The 16,972-nt window shown below is 44.6% G+C and overlaps 1 protein-coding gene across 7 annotated transcripts in view; it reads right to left on the reverse strand.

Moving 5' to 3' along the window:
* Positions 1-16,972, reverse strand: part of DNAH8 (dynein axonemal heavy chain 8) — a 10,041,960-nt gene that overhangs the window by 2,456,246 nt on the left and 7,568,742 nt on the right. For all 7 annotated transcript variants that reach the window (XM_078647354.1, XM_078647353.1, XM_078647356.1 and 4 more), the window contains one exon: positions 9,857-10,024. In XM_078647354.1, the coding sequence (XP_078503480.1) occupies positions 9,857-10,024 (168 nt within the window). The remainder of the gene's footprint in view (positions 1-9,856; positions 10,025-16,972) is intronic.

Genomic DNA, 16,972 nt, shown 5'->3' on the forward strand with positions numbered 1-16,972 from the left:
CGGAGTGGGACACCGCTCCCCTACTACCGAACGACGAAGAAAGCCTGAGGAGCGGCGCCTTTAACTGGGACCAGTGTTGTGAGGAAGCCACACCCCCGTGTGACGTCGGAGGACCAGGACTGGAGAAAGGCCCGGAAGCCCTCTACTGGGGGTGTGTCGACACCCAGGAAGAAGGAAGTCAGGACGTGGAGAATCGAGGCGGAGAAGACGGCGTGCGAGGAGAAGACGGAGCGAACCGAGTGGAGGACAGAGGTGGAGAGCCAGGAGGCCAACGACCCGGTGACTCGCCGTGCCACACTCCCGAGGGAGGAGTGTGGCTGTCACAGGTACGGCAGCGTTGGGCAGCTTGGGTCGGGAGTAAAGGAGCCCGTGTAAATTCTGTACCTAGTCCCTCCAGTTACCCTACCCGCTTACCTCCGAAGTAACCCTCCCCTTCCTGCTCGCCTATCCGCCCTTTCTATCCTCACGCTCTTCCCCCCCCCTTGTTGTTTGCACACCGAGCACAGTAGCATTTGTATAGCACTGGTGCCCTTCACATTCACTGGGATCCCCGTGGTTACACCGTTATCAGTGCATTGAACTGACGGTATCCCTTTCTGTTGGTTCTCTCGTTGCGGAGCTAAACAGGTCGGACCATCTCTTGACGGGGAGCCAACAGCGTATCCGCAAGACAGCCCTCCAGTCACCACGGACCGAGTGGAGTTCGCAAAAGAACGCTTGACGTTCAGGACTAGAAAAACCTTTATCAGAATAAAACCTTCTTTGCGAAGACATAGCGTTCAGCCTGTTCTTGAGTTACCAGACGAGCCTAGTGTGCTCTCCCCCACCCCCACGCTACAAATACTCAACTCGAATTAGAGGAACTATGGAATCAAGACAATGCTCCGGCTGGAACACATAATCCCTTGATTACCAACACGTCAAATAAAGGGGCGGGTTTAACGAATTTCAAACCCAAATCAAAATATTGCCCTATCATGTTGCATGATGCCATAGATACTTTTCATGAAGTCATACGAAAAAATTCAAAAAATTAAACAAAAAGATAGGAACTAGTACCAGCATTCAAAAACATCCAAATCAGGATCACAAGTATTTCCAATTGATGAAGAAATTGATTAACAACAAAGAAGTCGTAATCCGTAACAGTGACAAGGGAGGAAATATAGTCCTTTGGGCCCATGCCGAATATATGAGGGAGGCCATGAGTCAACTAAATGACAGACAATGTTTTTTTTTTTTTTTTTAAAGAACCTTTATTTTTATTAGCATGAAATTACAAACACGGGCCTACAACCAGTGTGGCCGGCCGCTATGTAAATCGAGCAAAAGTAAGTAAGATGTAGCACATCAATTAGGTGATTAAAACAAAGCCACATACAGGATACAGCAGAGAATCAAAACAATACGTGAGAACAAGGATTAGAAACGGTTCATTTTTAAATAACCAAAATTAAATCAAAAATCGAATATCGCATTGTCATTCCGGCTCCCAACACAGTCAGTTAAAACACATTATCACTCCGATGAGGAACATAGATAGATTGGGAAAGGAGAAGAGTACCAAAGTCAGGATAAATGCAATAGTAACGTGCCAAGCACGGCATAGGAGCCCCACCCCTAAAGGGAATGAACTATGGGAGACATGAAGACGACGACATCGAAAAAGGAAAGGGCAAAGGGCCATAGAAACAAAAAAGGAGCAGAATACAAACCCATCCCCCAACCCCCCACCCTGCACCCCTGCAAAAGGCTACGGCCTACCCCCCCAGCAGCGTGCCTGAAACCCGGAATATAGAAAAGAAAGAGAAAAAGAAGAAAAAATGTGAGGAGAAGGGCCTGTAAATCGGTTGCCCAGTCCCTCCCATCCCCGCATACTAAAATCGTATGAACAGAAGCAATGAAAAAGTACAAATATCAGTGGTCAGAAAAAGGCCCTGATGTGACAACCACCTGCGGAACAGGTGGGACGACAATAAGCTCAGGAACCAAATCTATTCGCTCCTCCAAAACTGTAGACTCATCCGGGGAACATGGCACTGTGGCGGAGGGAGACGCATCGGCACCGACTCGGAAGCGAACCACTCCGTTACAAAAAGGCGGGTCAGCAGTGGCGGCGATCCATCCATCCAAGTCCCGGGCTCCCCGGAGCAGAGCAATCCGCAAGGTTGTCAGTGCAGCCATTACGTGGCTACGCAGAAGCGTTTCCCCACGTAGCCGAACTCCGGGGGTCTCAAGATCAGCGGCTTCTCTGTCCCTGGGAGGGGTGCACTCCGAGACGCCATCCGCCATTTCAGCCATCTCGGTCTCCTTCACTTCCCCTCCACCTCCGAGTCCGGTCCGACCACTAGAGTCAGCAGGTCCCACGGCTGGACCGCGACAGGCGGCGCTTGCTGCAGAAAGGGGAGTCACCAAAAGGCCGGACGTGCTCCCCGCAGCTCGCCAGGAGCCACCCGGTGGTTCCCGGACGGGACTATTAACATGGCCGGGCGTCTCACCCAAGGGGAGCCGGGCAACATGGGCTCTCTCCGGCTCGGCAATATCTCGGGTTCACGGGGCAGCCCACTATAGGGAGTGGGTTGGTACCAACTCTCCTGGCTCGCGGCTCTCAGGCTCCCACTGACCGGCTTCCCATCCCGATCAAGGCCGCCAACACTACGATCACTGCCGGGCAACGTCTGCACTCGAGGCCCCGGCTTCAGTGCCACGAAGGCCGGCAGGCAGACGGGGGACAGTTCTTTGGATCTACTTCACGGTGGAGCTCCAGAAACAGACGGTAAGTAGTCGCTTCCCTTCAACAATTTAGATCAGCACACCTCGGCCAGGATTATCTTCAGGATAGACGTGCGGGGAGGAAGGGACCTCGGAGCCGAGCGGTTATGCAACTGTTCCGATCGCCATCTTGGCTCCTCCTCTGTGACAGACAATGTTATACACGAACTGATGTTGGCAAACTAAAAGAAATGTATCGAGTCTATTACAAAAACTTGTCAAGCTGGCGCAACAAGCAACTTATAAGTGAGAATGAATATAGGTACTTGAAAAATGACAACCCGACAGTACCCACCATATATTTCATTCCCAAAATACATAAGGACAACAAAAAACCTCCGGGACGACCTATAATAAGTGCAAGGAATGGTATCCTAGAAAAAACATCAATATATGTAGACTTTTTCCTCCAGGATTACGTAAAATCATTACCATCCTACGTCAGGGATACAAGCGACTTTATAAATAAGGTAAAGAACTTTGAGTGGAATTCTGAATACACTATGATGGCAATTGATGTATCTTCGTTGTACACTAGCATAATACATGAGGATGGAATTCAAGCGGTTGGATACTTTTTAAAGGACAGAGAGCCAATGTACAAACAACATAATGAAATGCTCGTGGCAATGATACATATTTGTTTATACAATAACATATTCATGTTTAATCATCTCTTATATTGTCAAACGCAGGGAGTAGCCATGGGGGCCAGCTTCTCTCCAAGCTATGCCTGCCTAAACATGGGCAAATGGGAGAAGCTGGTCCTCGGCGGAATACATGAGGATATTATGTCAACTAAGGTCAAGTTGTAGCTGAGATTTATAGACGACCTATTTGTAATTTGGCATGGGACCAAAGTGGAAGCTGAAATGTTTTTGGTTAAACTGAACAACAATGATCTTAATTTAAGATTAACTGCTGAAATTAGCAATTCTAGGGTTAGTTTTCTTGATACTGAAGTGTATATTGTCAACAACACATTACAAACAACTTTATATCGTAAAAAAACTGCAGGAAACTCAGTATTACATGCTTCCAGCTCTCATCCCTGCCACTTAGTGAGCAGCATTCCCTATGGAGAAATGCTAAGGATAAAAAGAGTATGTAGCACTCAAGAAGAATTACATAAGGCCCAAGCATTGAGCAAACAACGTTTCTTAGCCAGAGGATGTTCCAGAGAAACGATTGACAATGCCATTGCAAAAACAACATTAATAAACAGAGATACTTTACTGGTCAGTAAGAAAGACAGAGAACAACACAAATCTCATATAAATGAAGAGGAAAAGAATTTTCGCCTCATATTAGGATACAGCAAACAACATAAAGTAATCCATAAAATCATCCAGGATGAATGGCCCATACTACTTAGCGACCCAGTATTAGGACCCCTGCTACCGCAGAGGGTGTCCATTACATACAGTAGGGCTCCCTCAATGAGGGACTGTTTAGTTGTATCTGACCTTGAGATCCTAAATAAACCAGTTTGGTATCAAAACCTTAAAGGATTCAAAAAATGTACATCATGCAAAGCCTGTACACATGGGACGAATACTAAAACATATTGCAGCTCATTCAAGACAAAACCATATACAATAAGCAAAATGTTAAATTGCAAAACTGAATATTCTGTATATGTGCTAACCTGCCCATGTGGATTACTCTAGGTAGGCTCAACCAAACTACAAGCACATGTCAGAATACTCCAGCATCTCTGAGCAATAACGAACACTGACAACACATACCCGGTGGCCCGGCACTTTATGGCATGCCACGGATCAAACAACAAGGGGTTGTCATACTATCTCATCGATGCTATCCCTCCAAATAGACGAGGCGGAGATAGAGAGAAAAAATTGAGAAAGCTGGAGACAAGATACATTTTATTGTTAGATTCGAAACATCCGAATGGATTGAACCTAACGGAAGACTTATATACTTGTCTAGAGTAGTGGCTACAGAGAAAATTGGTCCTGTTTAACCAACTAACATAACCAGTCCAACACGCTAAGTATAAATAGACAAGGTTACCCCCCTACGAAACACATAAAAAACATATACTATTACCAAAAAAAAGTGGGAATGTTTACATTCATTGACACATCTCTATAATTGAACTTTTATACGGATAATTTTTAACACTTGTAAATATTTTAGAGTTTAAAAAAAAAAAAATCTTTTAAATATTACTTCACTATTTATAAGATCAGATCTAGTATGATGTTATGTATGAAAGGGAGAGTACAACTTTGGTATATATATATATATATGTACAATCAGGCATTTATGTTGTTGAATAAATTCAGTTACCGTTGTGATACAATCTATCAGGCAATTAAATAAGATCGATGTTTTTATGCTGTTACTTTGGACTGTACAAATGAAACAATTGGGAAATAACCAATAGTAATGAACAAACAAAAACATGAGATGGTTTGTATTTACACAAAAGAGAGTATAATGGCGAATACAGATCAAACTGGTTGCAGATAAGAACATTTACTGTAAAGATTTTAACAGCACTGGCACAATTAAGCACTTTTTAAGGTATTGTCACCAGTAGTAAGACAGAACATCTACAGTATGGTATTACCTGTATACTGCAGTTTTTGGGCCAATGTATTTTACATTGAATTTTATAGCAAATAACAAATGTGTATTTTGCCACAACAATGGTTGATTTTAAATACAAAAATGTATTTTACTAATAATTGTATATCAACTAAATGCCCAATTTGCATTGAACGTAATTTAAATGAGCTGCTAGAGTATTTTGTCTATGTCTACAGTGAAAGGTACTCACGTGATACACGAATGTAAGCACTGTCACTTTAAAAAACGCCTTCTGGTCAAAAACAAATTGTCGAGTGAACAAGCGGCGTTCGCGCTGCGAAACGCGTCTCAGACTCTTGGGTAAATAAATAATAACGAGCACGAAAATTGGGTCAGTGTCCTGCTTTAACGGCTTGGCGTGAATGAATACGTGGCTGTAGTGCAGGATTTGAAGTAGATTCCTTACCACAAGACCCATCCTCCCCGTTTTGCAAACTGACTTCTAGAGTCAGGGATTCTCTTTCAGGGCCCTAGTTTTATGCACCAGTGGTCAGTGTCTTGCATGGCTCTGCGCTTCTGGCAAGGAATGTTGTGTAAAGAGCTGACGTCAACTTGTAGAAGCGAAGTCAAAGTAAATACCGCAACGTCATTCCGGCAATCACTACGCCAACTACGAACGTGGATTAGATCGACGTCACCTCCCGACACGCACTGCTGAAGAAAAATGTTCCGCATCCAGTCTGATGCCTGCGGGTAATTCTAAGGTAAGGAATATATAACTAATACATGTCTCTTACAGATATGAATAAATGGATGGGGAGGTATTCCTTAATTGCGATTCACAATTTGCGAGTCGCAATTAAGGAATGTTTAGAAATCGCTATTTTTTAAGCGATTTCTACATGCATAGGCTTTTGCGATTCCTTAATTGCGATTCCTTAAAAATCGCAATTAAGGAATCGCAAAAGCCAACATTGATGCATGTGCCTGTAAATCCTGTCTGGGAAGTGGTCACACCTTCCTGTGACAGGATGCCTATTGTTCTGCATTCCCCTGCTCGAGCTTGGCTCAGCAGCAGGAGGGCAGAATTGTGTCTCTGGTCGGCAGCAACCATTTTTTGCTGTCCAGGTCAAGAAGGGGTGTACCAGGAACACTGAGAGCTAACGAAGGGCTATTCCAGTACTTGGAGTCATACCTCCCACACCATTTATGGTGTGAGGGTGATTCCAACATGTTTGATAACAAACATGATAGGATTCGTTGCCGCTGTTTTCAAGATGGTCATCGCTGCTTCATTGACAAGCTGGGAGAATGGCCTCCGTAGGTTCCTTGGTGTAGCAGGGCAGTCCTTCTTCGGTCATTCTTCCAAGTCAGTCGCGATCTGAAGTCAGGGTCCCAGTGGGGCGCCCTTTTTGCTCTGTAAGTTCCCTCAGGGCAGGGTGTGGTTGGTAGTTAATGGGCTTCCTCCTACGTGATGATCGCTTCCTGTAGAGTGTAGAATCTGGCTATCACAGGATTCACCATTCTACCCCCTCCTGAGATGGCAAGACCTCTCTATCAGTATCCAGAACTCACTAGCCCACCTAGGGGTGTGGCTACCTTAGGCTACATGACCCTCGGGAAACAGGTTTGGCAACTGGTTTCCCCTTTCTGTCTCCCATGCCAGCCTGTCTACCTCAACAATGGGGTAGCCCTCCCACTTAGTGTTATACATCGACCCTTCAACTGCGGCTTCACCTTGGACATATGTCTTTTGGGGATAACACGCAAGTGGCTTCCTGCAGGAGGGAGGTGACACCTCCCTGGCCTGCAATCCCTAATTTTTCTCCTTCCTGAGAGTCCTTAAGACGTCTCTCCAGGAGTGGAGAAAACTGTCCAATGGTGCAGGCTCCATGTGTACCCACAAAGGCATAGGAGTTTTAAGGGCAACATAGGGGCAGCTATGCTAAAGCTGCACAGTGCAACAAGTTACATTCATTTTGACCTTATATACAAGTCGGGCCTTGGAGTGCCCACTTTGGTTACACCATTCAGAAGCTAGAACAACTGAGGCATCAGCATGTGAACCTGTACTCGCCAATTGGTTGACAAAGTCTATCCACTGTAAAATGGTAGTTTTGCATGTTTTACTGCCAGGACAGGTAAAGTACTTGTCCTGCCTGCTGCATATGTTGCACTCTGCCTATAGGGCTCGGTAGGCCTGCCCGCGGGGTGACTTACACACATGTCCGGGGGAACTGCTGGCTTTGTAATTGATTTCAATGGCAAAGTTGTGCTAGCAGTCTGCAGTGGTTGACTGGGGGATTTGTTTTTCTTGGGGGACCTCCTGGGTGGCACACTCAGTGCAACAAGCACTGGAGTACTCAGCTAACTTACATGCCCTGGGTAACAGGGTCCTATTTGATAGGGACATAAGTTAAGCATTTCCCATTGGGTGCAGCTAATTCGAGATAAACTTTAGGGTCAGGGCACAGGCACAGATGTCTGGTTTGCTGGTCTCACTGCACTCTCAGAGTAAAAAAAACAGCGGCAGCAGTCAAAAAACGTGTTGATAATCATACAAAAAGAGGCATTTCCTTACATACATGGTGGAGGGACTGCCCGCGTAATTTATAAATGACTTCCAAGCAAGCAAACATTTATGAACACATTGCCAGGTACTACCATCACAACAGTTACTGCCAATGCATTTTACTCTACGTTATGGGGCTGTGTCAGCAGAACGCAAACCTGCAGCACAGAGTATTTTTTTTCTTTACAACAAAAAAATCCAGAAATGGGATTTTCTTTTTGTAAAGAAAAAAAAGAAAGTTCCCCTCTCCGCGAGGCTCTTCTACCATAGCTGGGGGAGCCTTATTATGATTTTACTGTTCCTCAATGCCATGGTTTGCCTACGTGTCGGCCAATCTAAATTGGGCAGACAGACATGTAGCCATTTCTCAGACGGCCCTGGGGAGTCTCGACCGTGGCTAAAATTATGGGCTGCCTGAAATGAAATTGGTCGGGTGGACCACTATGTTGGCGGGGGCAACATAGAGTTCACTTCCCGCCATCATAGAAATCTGGCCCTAAGTCTGAATGTAGGAAGCTTCACTGCAACGTCATCCTTAACCCCATGAACTTTACCTTCTTACAGATTTTTCTTGAAAAATTCTTCTAAGTCAAACGGTAAGGAGAGACCGGGCCGAATCCACTTTGTGTATCTGAACCATGATCCATTGCAGTCAGGCATAACTTTTGACTTCGCCCTAGTCTTGCACGACTAGATGTCTACGATTGCCGCTTTGATCTTTTCTGTGCTATTTTACACTTTAAACTTTAAAAAATCATAACTACGGTTCTACTAATTGGATGTTTGTCGTTTTGGTGTCAAATAATTTATTAAAATGTACTCTATGGGGCTCATCAGTATCCATACCAGTGGGAAATTGGACCGCCCGCTAAGGGTGTGGCGGTCCCACACATCTCATTAGGATGCGCCCGCCACACTGGTGGGCGCATCCCGCATTCTGACATGCCAAAAATGCATGTTGTGCCTTTCAATGCACAACTTGACAGGCATCTCACGGTGCCTGGTACGTTGTACATTGAAATGCAGGTGGGTACCATAGGTACCCCCATGTGCACCCCCCACCCTCCCAGAGCCCCTGGGGGCCAGCAACGGCCCCCCGTAAGAGATTCCCGCATGCCACGGAAACACATGTTCCCACCCACATCTTAAAATGGCTGCGGACGGTCTTTCCATCCGCCGCGGACCCCCCAGCCATTATAATATGGCGGGGGGTCTTTGCAGCATGGATGGCGTGTGGATTGCCCCCGGCGGTGGCTACCGCCGGCCCGGCTGGGGCGATCCGCCCACCATCCTAATGGGGCCCTATGTTTCTAAATGAGTGTGGAAGTTGTCTTGTGTTGTATTCTCACTGTATTACTGTTTAAGTGCTGCATAAATGCTTTACACATTAACTTTAAGCTAAGCCTGACTGCATTTGTGTCAAGCTACCAGAGAGTTAAGCTACCAGAGAGTTAATTTCGTGACTTTTTGTGGTTCACCCTGACAAGGATTGTGGCTGTAGCTTGAGTAGGGTTTCACTCCCTTCAATCGACACCCCATTTTCTCACAGTCAGTTATTGGCACATTTGCATTATAGGTATGGAAGCAAAAGTCTTGATTTCTTTTTCCTTTAAAATACATTGTTAGGATGGCGCTGTCAGTCCAATGTACTTTACTTTATTATGACTGATTTGGATAATTAGATTATGTTTTACAAAAAGAAAAGAGAAACTATACTGGCTCTTGTTGCAATGTTTTTATGTTTAAATGACCTTTGAAATTTTAAAATATGCTATGTATTTTAAAATATATATTGCATGACACAGCACTTTCTTGGAGAATGTCTTCCGATTATGACCCTATAGACATTCCTATGATGCAGAATGCCGATAATGGCAGTTACGGATTTTCACACAAACATATTGCTTCTCTGATATTGTGTACCTGTTATGTAGAAACAAACAAAGGTCCACCTACTTTCAGTGACTCTCCCCAAGATGGTTTTACACAAGGTCTCTCTGGGTCCATAGTAACAGGGTCCAGTCTCTTCTGAAATAATATTAGACAGCAATCCATTATTCTCATGATGAGATGTGGTGGTTTTGCAAGTTTTCGTACTGTAGAGATATCTGCTGGTTTGATTGTCTGTAATAGAACATATATATGTTACTATAACTAAGTAATACAATTGGCTGGATATGAGCATTTGTAACAAAGAAATGAAGGAAGTAACAGATTTTAGACTTCAATAGTCTATTGATTTCCACAAAGTTTGCTCCCACTGCAAACACAAATCAATGTGAACTTCACTCTTTCATTCCTCAATGCATTAATTCTAATAGTCTCCACATCTACTGTAATGCTGATTCATACGCTCATAAAAATGAAATATTACATGCAAATCTAATTCTGCATTATACATATCTTCTCTGGTCATTCACACAGAATGTTCAAGCTTGTGGGGCCATCCAGGTGAAAAACTGTATTTTCTTAAATGCAGAGAGCTCCTTATCAGGCTTAATTTTTTTCATATTCTTTCTTTAACCTATAATATTACATAGGGCAACACAGCAGCATGAAGACAATGCTGCAATAAAGAATCAAAATTCTATGCTCAGTAACAAAGTACATGATGAAAATAATCAGTCAGACAGACTTAAAACACATATAAGTGAACTTCCCTTTCAATGAATCAACAACGCCCATAGGCAAGTATGCCTTGCACTGGAAGCTGACTCACAGGCTCAGCAATAGTTGAGGAAGCCAGGCAGAAAATATTATTTCTTTGCCATTCAAAAAAATGTAAAACTGGAAGGGCAAGAAGGTTGTTTATCATTTCAGTGAAGCTCCTACGTTGCAAAAGTAGAATTACAAATAAGTAAATTTTCCTTCTACATAGTAGGATCTCCTCTTGTAATCATGAACACATAATAGAACAACAAGCTTCTCCCACAAAAATGTGGTATTGATGTCCTGAATGGCAAGGCCTCCCATAACACAAAGGACTTCATCAAAAGAGATTCTACAGAGCAGCTTGACTAACTAGTGTATCTGCTCTAGGGTCGACAGCTAAAAAGTAATGCTTGGTGTCAGTATTACCAGATTTCCAAATAGCTACTCTATAACTATCTAACACTAGAATATACATCAGCGAGGCCACAGTGGCCTCTTTCCCTCTTGTTGAACATGCGAACTGGAAGAACTTTGTTAGCTAACTTGTAATACAAGGAAATACAAGACTATCAATCTGGAAATAGATTGCTTAGATGTAAAAAGCCAAGTTCAAAGCAGCCGCAATTTATTTATTTATTTATAAATATCTTTATGGCATTTTTATTTTTTCCGATACAGTAGTATACAAGCATCCACATATATTTCTCTTCAGCTACAATATCACTTACTCGACAGCACTGTACATATAAATCAGGGCATTACCATCTCATAATTTCAGTGTTGTTCTTGTTTGTGGTATGATGTTACTCATGCGTTGATAGGTCGCCTTGGGCTCCTATATCCCGCACATTCTGTCATCTCCAATGGAGGGCCTGAGTAGAGGTGTGTAGAGCGCCTTCTCATAGCTGTGCATAGCAGTGCGTAAAAACAGAAATGTATTCAGATCAAGGCTATACATAGCTGAACTCAGCTCTTAAATAGCATTGGATGACGTTTCATAAGCAAGTGAAGCGAAATACATGCAGATGTCGGGCCTGTTCATTAAATATTAGCGACGGCGCCGGGCCAGAGCCGGAGCCACCGGCCCGCCCAAGGCCCCCAGTCAGGTCTACAGGGGCTCGAAGGCGCGCCGGCAGGCCTCAACAGAGGGAAGTGGGTCCTCATGGCAATGAGGAAATCACAAATCTCCCCCGGTGTCGCTCGCAGGCCAGGGACCAGAGGGTATGGGCCTGGAGGCGGCGCCTGCGTCTCCAGCGGAGCCATGCGGGTGGTGTCGCCCTAACCCTCAGCCGCGTCGCGCGAGCTGCGAGGGGAGTCTGAAGAGCGATATCTTCTCAGCAACTTTTTTTTTAGTGCCTCGACTTACCGGAGGACTTGGAGCCCAACGAGTGATGGTGATGACTTGACAAGCGATGACTGCAGCACTGCGACAGGTCCCTCGACTTCCTCCTCGAAGGGGTCCCCGAGCGTTGCGGAGCTGACTGCCGGATCTCGAGTAGTTTGCGGGACCACTCCCGCCTAGCTTTCGAGGTCAAGGCCTGGCAGTCGGGGCACAACTTGTCGTCGTGGTCGGCCCCGAGGCAGTAGAGACACCGATGGTGGGGGTCAGTCACTGACATCAGGCGGTGACAGGCGTCGCACGGCTTGAAGCCAGGCATCCCTACGGCACCGGGAGTCAAAGTCAAAATGATCAAAAAAGTTAGTCAAAAAATGACTACGAGTACTGCTCTTCCCGGATCTGCACTAGCTGTCGCAGAAAAAAGAAGAACTGACGTCAGCGCGCGAGGGTGGCGTCTAAGTACTCCGACGACGTCATTCCGGCGATCACGACGACGGACGTGGAGCCGCAGACAACGCCTACCGACGCGCAAGGGTACTGCTGACAAAAACTTTACGGATCCAGCTTGACGCCTGGGGATATTCTAAGGTAAGGAATCTAACACTAACCTGTTTCTTTCAGATGTAGTAGTCACTTCCAGTTACACCTGGATTTCCTTCCACTCAAACCGAAGATTCGGTGGTGGAACGGGGAAATGCTAAAATTTTAAAAGCAGTGAGTGCTGGTTATACAAAGTGCAATAGTGGTGACAGCAGTACAAATTGTTATTTTTATTAAAAAACAAGCGAGTTTTAAAAGGTGCAAGTATAAGATTAGTGAGCCCTTTACCAGGCGCTCCTAGTCCCAGCAGTAATGAGATCTATCTCATCTCAAGCACGTCCGCTTGAGGCGTTCGTGTAGAGTGGATACTGAAAACCTTTTGCCTATGAATTGTTTTCAGTTGTTTATGGACGAAGTATTTTTGGCAGACATTGTTGAGCAGACTAATTTGCATGCTGGACAGTATTCGAGGGACAACAGTGCCAACCTTTGGCCCCACTCTAGAGTTGCCTGGTGGACTCCCACAAATCTGGAAGAGATGAAGTTCTTGGGTTTAAGTTTTTTGATGGGCTTGCTAAGGAAGCCTTAGGTGTCTTCATATTGGTCTACTAGTCCCTTGATGGCAACGGCTAAATTTCCGGCAATCCTGAGTTGTAATTGGTATTTGCTTCTGCTTCAGATGCTGCATTTTGTCGAAAATGGTTTAGCGTTGCCACGAGATCACACTAATTGTGACCGTCTTTTTAAGATTCGGCCTGTAATTGATCATTGTGTAGATCGATTTTCTGAGATATATTATCTAGGGAAAGAAATAGCTGTGGATGAGTCTTTGGTCTTGTTTAAGGGATGCTTAGTTTTTAGGCAATACATTCCTAGCAAGAGGGCACGCTGTGGAATTATGATGTATATGCTGCGTGACAGTAGGACTGGATATGTCTCTGATTTCAGGGTGTACACCGGTAGGGATTCCAAGATTGACCCCCCTGGTTGTCTATCCACTTTTGGAGTGAGTAAGAAAATTGTGTGGGAACTTGGTTGAGGACTTTTTAACAAAGGTCACCATTTATATGTAGATAACTTCTAGACTGGTGTGAAGTTGTTCGGGGAACTGGCCAAAGTGGACACTGTTGCTTGTCGCACAATCCACTTTAACCGTAAAAAATTCCCAAAAGAACTTGTTTGCCAAAAGCTTGTAGGGGACAGTGCAGAACGTTGCGTAGTGAGGAACTTCTAGCTGTGAAGTATGCAGACAGGAGAGATGTCTAGAAGCTGACTAACATCCATGATGAAAGCACTCAACCTGTGGCTGTTTGGGGTCAGGTTGCTGAAGTGCACAAACCTGTGTGCATTTTAGACTATAATAGGCACACTGGTGGTGTTGATGGAGTAGGTCAGAGGTTGGAACCTTACACTGCTCTTTGTAAGGCTTACATTTGGTATACGAAGTTGGCTATCCATCTTTTCCACTTGGCAACCTTTAAGGCTTTTGTTGTATTTAAGGATTGTTGTCCTGAGTCAACAATGACTTTTGTTAAGTTTCAGGAGTCTGTGATAGGCAGCCTTGTTTTAGTGGAATAGGCAAGTGTTCCTAGAGTTGGAGTGGTGACGGATCAAGCTAGATTGAAAGATCACCACTTTCCTGATCACATTCCTCCCACGCCCTCAAAAGACTTTCCCAGTAGGAGATGTAGAGTCTGTTGGCGAAGAGGTACATCGGAAGGAGACTCATGTACTGCCCTGAGCATCCTTCTAACCCTGTGCTGTTTGTGCCTACTTGTTTTAGAATGTGCCACACGCAAAATAATTTTTGCGAGCATCCATGAGTGATAAAGTGAACTCCCTGGTCTGTATTGTTTTATATTTTTGGGTCAGTTTCAAGGTTGGTATTAGTGCAATATATTTAGTTTCAGATTTTGTGTTAGTAGAATTTTATCTACTTACAATCTGTGTTTTCTTTTTTGTAAAAAAAAAACCTAAATGTGATGCTGGTGTGCATGGACTGGCGCTTAGCTGGCGGTGTGTGTGGACTGGTGCTTGGCTGGCGGTATGTGTGACCTGGTGATTGGCTGGCAGTGTGCGTGGACTGGCGCTTGGCTGGTGGTATGAATGTACTGGCGCTTGGCTGGCTGTGAGCGTGAACTGGCGCTTGGCTGGCAGTCTGGGTAGACAGGCACTTGGCTGGTAGTGTGCGTGGACTGGTGCTTGGCTAGCTGTGTGAATGAACTGGCGCTTGGCTGGCAGTGTGCGTGAACTGGCGATTGGATGGCGGTGTGGGTAGACAGGCACTTGGCTGGCGGTGTGCGAGTAGTGACTTGCTGCTGGTCACTACCCACACTAGTAGCCAAACGCATGTCCACACAATCCATCAGCAGGTGTGGTTGCTGTGTCAGGCATGTGGGCATGTGAATTGTGATGGGCCCTTGAATGGCGCTGGCTGCTTATGTGAGTGTTGTAATGTGATGGGCCCGTAGCTGGCGGTGTGATGGGTTTTGTATGTGTCACATGTATGAAAGGTATATGAATGGCCTGTAAAGAGGTTGGTGTCTTGTCGTGGCTTTGCAGTTCACGAGATGTGAGTCAATGGTTCAGTTTCTTGTCCTTTCAATTATTAACAGTGCATTTCATTTTGTGAAATCTCTTTTTAATAACATTGTATATACTGAACCATCACTAGCCCTCGTGCCAAATCCAACCAGTATGTATGTGTGCTTGAGGAATACATGGTTGTACAGTAATATTTGTATTTTCTGTCTTTCTGAAGCAGGGTGTACCTTGTCCCTTTTTGTGAATGTTGTAATGTGTTGGTTCCGTGCCTGGTGGTGTGAATGTTCTTTGTGTGTATCACGTACGAAAGGTGTGTAAATGGCCTGTAAAGCGGTTTGGCCTTGACGCGGCTTTACAGCTCACGAGCTGGGTCACTGGTTCAGTTTTTTGTTCTTTCAATTATTGACAGTGCATTTCATTTTTGTGAAATCTCTTGTTAATAAAAATGTATATACAGAACCATCACTCAGCCTCATGCCAAATCCAACCAGTATGTGCGTGTGCTTAAGGAAAAGATGGTTGTGCAATAATATTTGTCTTTTCTGTCTTTTTCCGTCAAGGTGTACATTCTATCTAAGAAAAACCTACCAACTCCAGATATTCTCGTAAACTAAACACCCAGGGGAGTACATGGTGATGTCTCTCTCGTGGATCCCAGCAAGTTATCTTGTCCTGCAAACCTCAAAATGTCACATTTTCCTTGCATTACTGTGCCATAATGTTCACGCTTCAAAAAGGAACAACAAATTTCCTACCACGCAGCATTTTCCCAAGTCTCCAGATAAAAATCCAGGGGATTCTGGGTAGGATAACGATGGTGGGTCCACACAAGCCAGGCCTCCCTGGACTCCCCCGGGTGTCTAGTTTTCAAAGATGTATGTGTTTGATAGGTTCCCCTAGATGGCCGCCGAGCGTAATGCCAAAAACCCAGGTGCCCCCCCTTGCAAAACCAGATTGTTTTGTGATAGGTAATTTTAATGTCTCCACAATAAGTTTTGGGACCTTGCATGTAGCGGGTACTTGACCGACCCACACGAGTGAGGTACCATTCATATCTGGAGAGTTTTGGAGAATATGGGGTGGGTGGAAGTTTGTGGACCCATGCAGATTCCAGAACTTTCCATTCTGGGTAACTCAACCTGGTGAGAGCCACACAAGTCACCCCATCCAGGATTACCCTGTGTATCTAGTTTTCAAACATGTATAGGTTTTCTAGGTTTCCCCAGGTGCCGGGAGAGCTAGGGTTCAAAATCCACAGGTATGCACTTTGGAAAAAAGGGTCAGTTTTCACTGTAAAAATGTGGTGTGTCCACGTTGTGTTTTGGTCCATTTCCTGTTGCGGGCACACGGCCTACCCACACAAGTGAGGCACCATTTTTCTCAGAAGACTATGGGGAATGCGGTGTGTATGGAATTATATGGATACACGCAAACTCCAGAACTTTTGCAAGGGATTCTCGGTAACAGAACCTGGTGAGAGCGCCATCCTAAATTCTAATTGGTGTCTAGTTTTCAAAAATGCATAGGTTTGCTAGGTTATCCTAGGTGCCAGCTGAGCTAGGGTTCAAATTCTACAAAAATGGTCTGTTTTTAATGTAAAAATGTGAAGTGTATATGTTGCGTTTTTGGTTGTTTCCTGTCGTGGGCACCACTGAGGTACCATTTTTATCAGGAGACTAGGGCGACACAGAATTGTAGAGCATCTGTTATCACCTATTAACTTTCGATGCATTTCTGCCTTCCAAATGTAAGACAATGTGTAAATAAGAAGTCACTTAAAAAAATGTCCTATAATTCACATGCTAGTATGGGTATCCACAATTTTGGAGATGTGCAAATAGCTACTCTTAATAAATTCTATATTTTGTTCCCATTTTGGAAATACATAGGTGTCTTTCATACCTGTTTTTCACTCTTTATATTTAACAAATTAATTGCTATATACCCGGTACACAATGAAAAATCATTGCAGGATGCTGCTTCGTTATTGGCTCTGG

This window comes from Lissotriton helveticus, chromosome 6 (assembly GCF_964261635.1).
Source record: "Lissotriton helveticus chromosome 6, aLisHel1.1, whole genome shotgun sequence".
Lineage (NCBI taxonomy): Eukaryota > Metazoa > Chordata > Amphibia > Caudata > Salamandridae > Lissotriton > Lissotriton helveticus.